The 8,331-nt window shown below is 49.3% G+C and overlaps 1 protein-coding gene across 4 annotated transcripts in view; it reads left to right on the top strand.

Moving 5' to 3' along the window:
- Positions 1 to 8,308, top strand: part of GNAL (G protein subunit alpha L) — a 105,093-nt gene extending 96,785 nt beyond the window's left edge. For 3 of the 4 annotated variants that reach the window (XM_079783932.1, XM_079783933.1, XM_079783934.1), the window contains 3 exons: positions 3,047 to 3,177; positions 6,213 to 6,280; positions 6,610 to 8,308. In XM_079783932.1, the coding sequence (XP_079640058.1) occupies positions 3,047 to 3,177; positions 6,213 to 6,280; positions 6,610 to 6,756 (346 nt within the window). In that variant the 3' untranslated portion in view covers positions 6,757 to 8,308. The remainder of the gene's footprint in view (positions 1 to 3,046; positions 3,178 to 6,212; positions 6,281 to 6,609) is intronic. The other variant, XM_079783935.1, reaches the window with a different exon arrangement.
- The last annotated feature ends 23 nt before the right edge of the window (positions 8,309 to 8,331 follow it).

Here is an 8,331-nt window from a genome sequence, read left to right on the forward strand (position 1 = left end):
GGGATCACACCTACAATCCATGTACGTGCCCGTGACTGGGAATCGAACCCACAACCCTTAGGTGCAAGGGCCAACGCTCTAACCACTGAGATAACCAGCCAGGGCTGTGAAGAAAATTTAAATCTCTGTTTTGAGAGCCTAAGATTATATCTAGGGTACAAAACTGGTTTGGTTTGGTTTTCAGAATTTAGAAAGGGCCAATTTTAAGCATCCACATATAGCTAGGTGACCTCTAGGATCAGTTACAGTTCAAAAGCACAATCTTGTCTGAAAGTGCTACTACTGCACAGGAGCAAACGGCACACACCCCCCAAATGCTGCACATGGAGGTAAAAATCAGTGTCTTCTGAAATATTTGGGAAGAAATAGCACCATGGAGGTCAGAAACATAAGCTGTCCTTGCAAAAGGCCAATAGGTTATCAGGCCAATATCCTCTCTAATAAAATGGTAATATGCAAATTAACCATCACTCCACTACATAAGCCACGCCCACCAGCCAAGCCACGCCCACCAGCCAATCAGGGCGAGTATGCAAATTAACCCCAATCCTAGATGGCTACAGCCACAGAGAGCAAGGTTTCCCAGGTAACAGAGCAAGCCAAGCTTTCCCATATCTGTTGCAGGCCTAAGCCTCCACTCAAGCTACAAAGTTTCAATTATAGAAGGTAAACAAATTCAAACAAATGGCAACAGAATGGAGCTTGAGAGAGCAGGCCAGGGTTGCTGGCGGCAACAGGGGAAGCAAAGCTTTAAAGCACACCCTGGCCGGGCTCACCCACTTAAGGCTACAAAGTTTCAATTATAACCCCAACACAAATGGCTGCCACCTCCAAGAGAGCCCCAGGCTTGGCTCCGCTCCAGGCTACAAAGTTTCAATTGTAGAAGGAAAATAAATTCCAGATACCAGGTCTCCGCTTGGGTTGCCAGGGGGCGTGGCTGGCCTGCAAACCACCACAGACCCCTCCCTCAGGCCGCCCCACGCCCCAAGGGAACCCCACCCTGATCAGGGACACCCTTCAGGGCAAACCAGCTGGCCCCCACCCATGCACCAGGCCTCTATCCTATCTAATAAAAGAGTAATATACAGATTGATCATCACTGCAACACACAATATAGCTGCCCCCATGTGGTCAGAGATCCTTCCCCCATGTGGACACAAGATGACCACTACAAGATGGCCAGCAGGGGAGGGCAGTTGGGAGGCACCTGGCCTGCAAGGGAGGGCAGTTGTGAGGGACCAGCCCTGCAAGGGAGGGCAGTTGAGAGGGACCAGGCTTGCAAGGGAGGGCAGTTGGAGGTGATCAACCCTGCAGGAGAGGGCAGTTAGGGGTGACCAGGCTGGCAGAGGAGGGAAGTTGGGGGCAAATAGGCTGGCAGGGGAGCAGTTAAGCATCAACCAGGCTGGCAGCGGAGTGGTTAGGGGGTGATCAGGCTGGCAGGCAGAAGCGGTTAGGGGCAATCAGGAAGGCAGGCAGGCAAGCAGTTGGGAGCCAGCAGTCCTGGATTGTGAGAGGGATGTCCGACTGCCCGTTTAGGCCCGATCCCAGGATCGGGCCTAAACGGGCAGTCAGACATCCCTCCAGGAGTCCCAGATTGGAGAGGATACAGGCTGGGCTGAGGGACAACCCCCCACCGTGCACGAATTTCGTGCACCGGGCTTCTAGTATTCTCTAATAAAGTGTTCAACAACTGTTCTTATTTTTATACTATTAAGACAGTTAGTGGGAAAGAAAGAATCAAGAAATACTGGGTATACACAGAAATATGTTGGAGTCATTAAGATATCAATATAGATATAGATATAGATATAGATATAGATATAGATATAGATATAGATATAGATATAGATACACACAGACACAGTCACATGGGAAAATGACCACAACATTACTAAATGAAAAGGCAGGTTTAAAAACACCTTGAACTTATTTTTATAAACATGATAAATATGTGTGAGGATAGGGAAAAAAAAGTAAAAACATAAACATTCTAATAGTTGTCTCTGGGTGTAATTACATTTTATTTTTTCCTATGTATTAATTTTTCTATAATTAAAAATTCATTTTTACAAGGACTATGTATTTTTTTAATCCTCACCCGAGGATGTTTTTTTTATTTTAGAGAGAGGAAGGAAGAGAGAGAGAGAGAGAAACACCTATCGGTTGCCTCTCGCACGCACCCCAACTGGGAATCAAACCTGTAACCTAGGCATGTGCCCTGACCAGGAATAGAATCATCCAACCAACTGAACCACACCAGCCAGGGCAAGGGCTATGTATTTTTTAACTAGAAGAAATCTTAAGGCTATTTCCATTTGGGGGAAGAATGGGTTGTGTTTCTAATTCATAGTAAGATTCCTGTGCACGAGTCATCAGCTTAATTCCTTTGAAGGAATGGAATTTCTAAAGGCTTTGCTGATGTGCACCTTGAACTCGTGTTAAGCCAGTTTTCAGCGTCTATCAAAATGAGACAGAGAACTTTCCCACTTGCACCTCCACGGTGCCTGAGTCCCCCTTCCCCCCGCCCCCAGCCTGACCTGTCCAGCGCCGGGATCTAGATAGATCTAGATAGATCTAGATCTGATGAACATTCTGCCCACGTCTGGAGAACTCAGACCTGCTCAAGAGGTGGCAGGGAAAAACCAAGCCAGCCGCAACTATGTTCTGTGCAATTAGCTCATGAGTCCTGTATCTTCTTAACAAGGCTGTAACTTCTTCTAGTTTTCTGACACTTTCTTACTACGTGACCCCCATCATAAATAATCCAAGTGTATTTATCACATGAGTAATCCTTAGCTTTGGTACCAGTAAGTGTATGTCCCCCGGGCAGATAAGGTAGAAGGTGCTAAAACTGCTAAGTCAGCTGCTATATTTAGTTACCGTTATAAGAATGTCTTTCTTGGAGACCGAGTGCGGGACGGAGATACCGGCCTATCAGGCGAGGCTAGGTCCTGTCGTGCTGTCCTTGCCCCTGCGTCCCTCCCGTGTTCGCTGTTCTCTCCCACAGAGTGGATGTCCCACGCGCGTGTTTATTTCTCCTTTTCAGGTGGTTGCGGACCATTTCCATCATCTTGTTCTTGAACAAACAAGATATGCTGGCCGAGAAAGTCTTGGCGGGGAAATCAAAAATTGAGGATTACTTCCCAGAGTATGCAAATTATACTGTTCCTGAAGATGGTAAGGTTTCAAACCAAGGTTCCCCTGATTAAGGAAAAGACTTCGTTGTTCAGTAAGCCCTATAATTCCAACGGTCCTGACGGCTCTAGGACAGTGGTCGGCAAACTCATTAGTCCACAGAGCCAAATATCAACGGGACAACGACTGAAATTTCTTTTGAGAGCCAAATTTTTTAAACTTAAACTTCTTCTAACGCCACTTCTTCAAAATAGACTCACCCAGGCCGTGGTATTTTGTGGAAGAGCCACACTCAAGGGGCCAAAAGAGCCGCATAGTGGCTCGAGAGCCGCAGTTTGGCGACCACGGCTCTAGGACATTCAGTTCATTAAAATCACTCCTCTTGGCGAACTGCCCCTCCCTAACGTAGGAGCGTCTTAAGACGTCCAGGTAGGCTTCCGTTTGTAAAAATCGCAGTTTGACTTTCCACCTGAACTGTGCCGTTGGAGAAAGGACAGTTTGGGTGTGAATATGCCATCCATTGGGGTAGGTTCTGCCTCTTGGTGCCTCACTTGGGCCTCAGTCAGCCCTTTACATTGACCTCCACGCTGAACCCTCCCAGTAACCCTATGTGGGAGTTTTCATCGTTTGTTTTCTTGTGGGAAGTGAGGCTGAAAGAGGTCAAGTCGCTTGTTCAAGGTCACTCAGGTGGAGCCTGTGAGGACCTTTCCTCCGGAGCCCGTGTTTACATCTCTCGTCTCGAGGGGTGACTTGGGCTACGACATTGGTGATTCCCATTAGGGTGACCAGCCGTCTGCTGGTGCTCCCGGGACATGGGACTCCAGGGCGAAGCAGGACGGCCCTGCCTGGCAGAGCTGTTTCCAGCTGCTGCTCTGCAGTCCTGAGCAGACCCTGGGCCACCAGAGTCCCGGAGGACAGGTTTGTTTACAGCAAAATCACACCACTTCTCACATTTGAATCCCAAACTGGATCGAGCAGAATGAAAGGGACTTTCCTAGAAACTCCAGCTAAGAAGTTAGGAATGTTCATCAGCCTCTTTGCACGGACCTCAGCCAGCCCAGGGGTGTGCTTCCCGAGGCTAAGGTGGCTTACCCTCTGCCCCGGGGGGGGGGGGGGGGGGGGGTGTTCAGAGCACCCCTGGTGCTGCCCTCTCTGTTGCTGGATTTCCTGTCTCCTGACAACCGGCTCCGCTTTAACTTTCCCAGTCACCAGCCCCCTTCCCTGGCCCATCCAGTCAGTACTGTGGAGCTTCCCTCCCCTGACCATCCAGTACCACACACTCTTCCTTTTCCCCTCCTTTGGGCCCTGGTCCTGGCCCTCATCTCAGCTATGGATCTGGTCAGTGCAGCTCCTCGCCCAGGCTCCCTCATTCTGGTCACTCAACTTTCCAGAAAACTCTCTGGACTTCTGAAACACTTCACAAACATGCGTAAGACCCCTATCAACGTTGATTTAATCTCCCACAAGCTGAGGCCAATCCTGACCTATCCAGGAAGTAGTAGAAGCTGCACCTCCCCCACCCCTGAGCAATACTGTGCTCCTCCCCTGCTCACTCCTCCCGCCCCTCTGCACCGGGCCTGCCCTGGCACCTCCCTGGCCAAGCCTGGCAGGCCTCCAGGTCAGGGCTGACTCAGCACCTGCAGAGCTCCCCACACCACCATGGCCGTAACAGAGAAGGGAGGACAGTGATGAGAACACGCTGATTTGGAGCCTCGAGTTTAGGAAAATAAACTTCACAGGCCTCAGAACTACTGACTGGTTCCAGGAACTCAGAATGTGAATGGGGAAAAGGCTCAGAAGGGCCTAGGTCAGAGTGGGTGCCATGTTGATTTTTTTTTTTTTAATTGATCTTAGAGAGGAAGGGAGAGGGAGAGAGAGAAACATCAATAATGAGAGAGAATCATTGATCGGCTGCCTCCTGCACGCCCCACACTGGGGATTGAGCCCCGCAACCCTGCATGTGCCCTGACCGGGAATCGAACTGTGACCTCCTGGTTCATAGGTTGATGTTCAACCGCTGAGACACACTGGCTGGGCGCCACACTGATTTTAACTGGGGGCTGCAGATGCTGTCGTCTGTGGTAGGAACAGTAAGAGGAGGTCTTTCTAAGAACAAGGCTGATGGAATGAGAATGTGGCCTGGCTGCGCAGATCCACCCCTGCAGCCACAGCCACAGGCCTGGACCAGCTCCTGCAGGCCTGGGTCTCCTCTCCTCCAGAGGCCGCTGAAGGTGAAGGCAGCTGCGGGCGTGGCCAGTGTTCAGTGAGATGCTGTCATTTTATTTGAGTGGAAGTTACCCCCCTACCACCAAAGAGAGAGAGAGAGAGAGAGAGAGAGAAAGAGAAACATCAGTGTGAGAGACACACATCGATTGGTTGCCTCCCATATGCACCCTGACCCAGGCCAGGGAGCACCCAGCAACCCAGATACATGCCCTTGACCAAGAATCAAGCCCATGACCCTTTGGTGCACAGGCCAATGCTCTAACCCAGTGGTCGGCAAACTCATTAGTCAACAGAGCCAAATATCAACAGTACAACTATTGAAATTTCTTTTGAGAGCCAAATTTTTTAAATTTAAACTTCTTCTAACGCCACTTCTTCAAAATAGACTCACCCAGGCCGTGGTATTTTGTGGAAGAGCCACACTCAAGGGGCCAAAGAGCTGCATGTGGCTCGCAAGCCACAGTTTGCCGACCACGGCTCTAACCATTTAGCATGCTGGCCAGGTCGCCATATGTGTCTTTTAGTGCTATGAGTATATCGTAGTCCAACTTTGTTGTTTTTTTTTAATATATTTTTATTGGTTTTGAGAGAGAGAGGAACAGAGAGATAGAAACATCAATAAAAGAGTAACATCATTGATCATCTGCCTCCTGCACACCCCATACTGGGGATCTAGCCCATAACCCTGACCGGTATCGAATTAGCGACCTCTCGGTTCCTGGGTCGATGCTCAACCCCTGAGCCATACCAGCCTGGTTCGCAGTCCAACTTTGTAATTCCCTTTAAGTTTTCATAGAGTTGTAGTTCTGTTTCACATTATTTAAATAAAATTCCGCTTGTCATTTCTACAGCGACACCAGATGCAGGAGAAGATCCCAAAGTTACAAGAGCCAAGTTCTTCATAAGGGATCTGTTTCTGGTAAGCAATTTTATTAACTTTGTTTTCCTACTGTCTTAGAGCGTGACTGTTCTTTGCAGTGACCAGCACTGAGCAAACCAGCCAGTGGCTGCCTTTTAAACGCACGCCCTGCCTCCGCTGAATTCTCAGCTCCCGCGGCCCGAGGAGGGCCAGGTGCTTTGGCTTCCAGCTGCGCGTTCAATGGTTGGACACTCCCTACAGCTGTGTTCCTCTGTCAGCCAGACCACACCCCAAGCCCTGGGTCTCTGATCCAAGCGTTGCCCAGGTTCTTCTCTGAGAATGAGGGGTGGGGCTGTGGCCCCGCAGCTCAGACACCCCTGTTTTTGCAGAGGATCAGCACAGCAACCGGGGACGGCAAGCACTACTGCTACCCGCACTTCACCTGCGCCGTGGACACGGAGAACATCCGCAGGGTCTTCAACGACTGCCGCGACATCATCCAGAGGATGCACCTCAAGCAGTACGAACTCTTGTGAGACGCTGGGGTGGGCCGCCTCCTGGCGCCCTCCCCTCCCCCCCCCCCCCGCCATCCCCCACCCTCCTGTCCACAGCCCCGTTCCCAGGCTGCCCGTCAGCCCCAAGCCATGGTAGAAAGTAGGGACTTCCCAGTGTCGTCCGCGCTACCGTCTGTCCTGCTCTGTGTCGGCTCCCTGCGTGACCACCAAGCCTCTGGCTACCTCTGTTCCCCTCAGGTTTGGTTTGAAGCTTTTGTTTTCATTTTCCAAGACGTTCCCCGCCCTCCCGCCCTCCCCAGTCTGTGTCACTGCCAACCATCCGCTCTCGCTTGGGTGACACTGCAGTGAGATGTCTCTAGGTGGGGCCCTTTGATTCATCTAGTCAGTGATTTACTGATTCATTAAAGACTTGAGAGATGGCGGAGAAGCGCCCTTTCCCCCCCCCCCCCCCCCCCCCCCCGAGTTATCCAGCAGGACTGTGAGATGCGGGGCGCCCCAGCTCTCCGATTCTGGCTCTAAGAAGCTGCAGGCGGACAAGTGGCCACCGCTTCTGATCTGCCTTAGCCCGAGACGTAGGAGGCCCCAGGCCACAGAGTGGCAAGAAAACCTTTTTTCAGTCCTATTTAGAGCCTCTGTTAGCCTCAGGCATTTGAATTCGAGCTACTTTGAGCCTTTTATTTTTAGGCAGAAAACCTACCCCCTTCACTACTGCGAAGTGTGTCCCGTCTGAAAGTGATTCTCTAGACGTTCACTCTGCTCGGGCAACAGTCTTCTCTCATATATTCTTGTTGTTTTATTGCTGGTTTATTACACTGTACAGACCACAAAATGTAAGATTATTTTGTATAACTACTAAAGAAAAATCCCGGTAGATCTCTGTGCCTTGATTATGGCTACACCTGTAAAAGCAACGTGTTTTTATTGTGCTGAACAGCTAAGTGTCTATGTGACCTGCCGCTTCTCTAAGGAAGGGAATGAATGGTATCTGTGGAATTTAGGACATTTTATCAAGGTGAGACTTTGAAAAATACTCCTTGACTTAAAAAAATTACATATATATATTATTCTTCCACATCGTACAAATAATGCTTACTAACATCACAAGCTCCCTTCAGGGAACACAGGGAACCAAGATGTTTTTTCTCTCCAGATAGTATGTTCCTTGATTATTTTGCTATTTAAAGATGTTTGCATGTTCCCTGAGTGGAAATGGGTTGACCATTCCCACTGTCAAAGCTTTTGAGCCACTTACTTGACCACAGGTTCCATCTTAAACAAATAGGAAGAAAAAGACAAGAGCGTGTCCACGTTTGTGTCTGCCTAGGAGAATCCAAGGATGGCACCTTCACTTGCCTTTTGAAGAAGAAACTTTACAGAACTTTTGTTTGAAATATAAAGTCAACATATATGGCTATTTCTCAAACTTGAAAGATTTGCAAATGCAGCCTCAAAAGTTATGGCATAGTGTATCTAGAAAGCAAGAATCACTGTAGCAGAGAAGTTTTTCCATTCTAGCCACAGCTTTGAGGGTAGTGTCCTTAGGTCAGAGATCATCTGTAACGGTGTCCAAAATTGTAGTTCAACAGTACAAACCCA

The sequence above is a fragment of the Cnephaeus nilssonii genome (assembly GCF_951640355.1).
Source record: "Cnephaeus nilssonii genome assembly, chromosome: 11".
NCBI lineage: Eukaryota > Metazoa > Chordata > Mammalia > Chiroptera > Vespertilionidae > Cnephaeus > Cnephaeus nilssonii.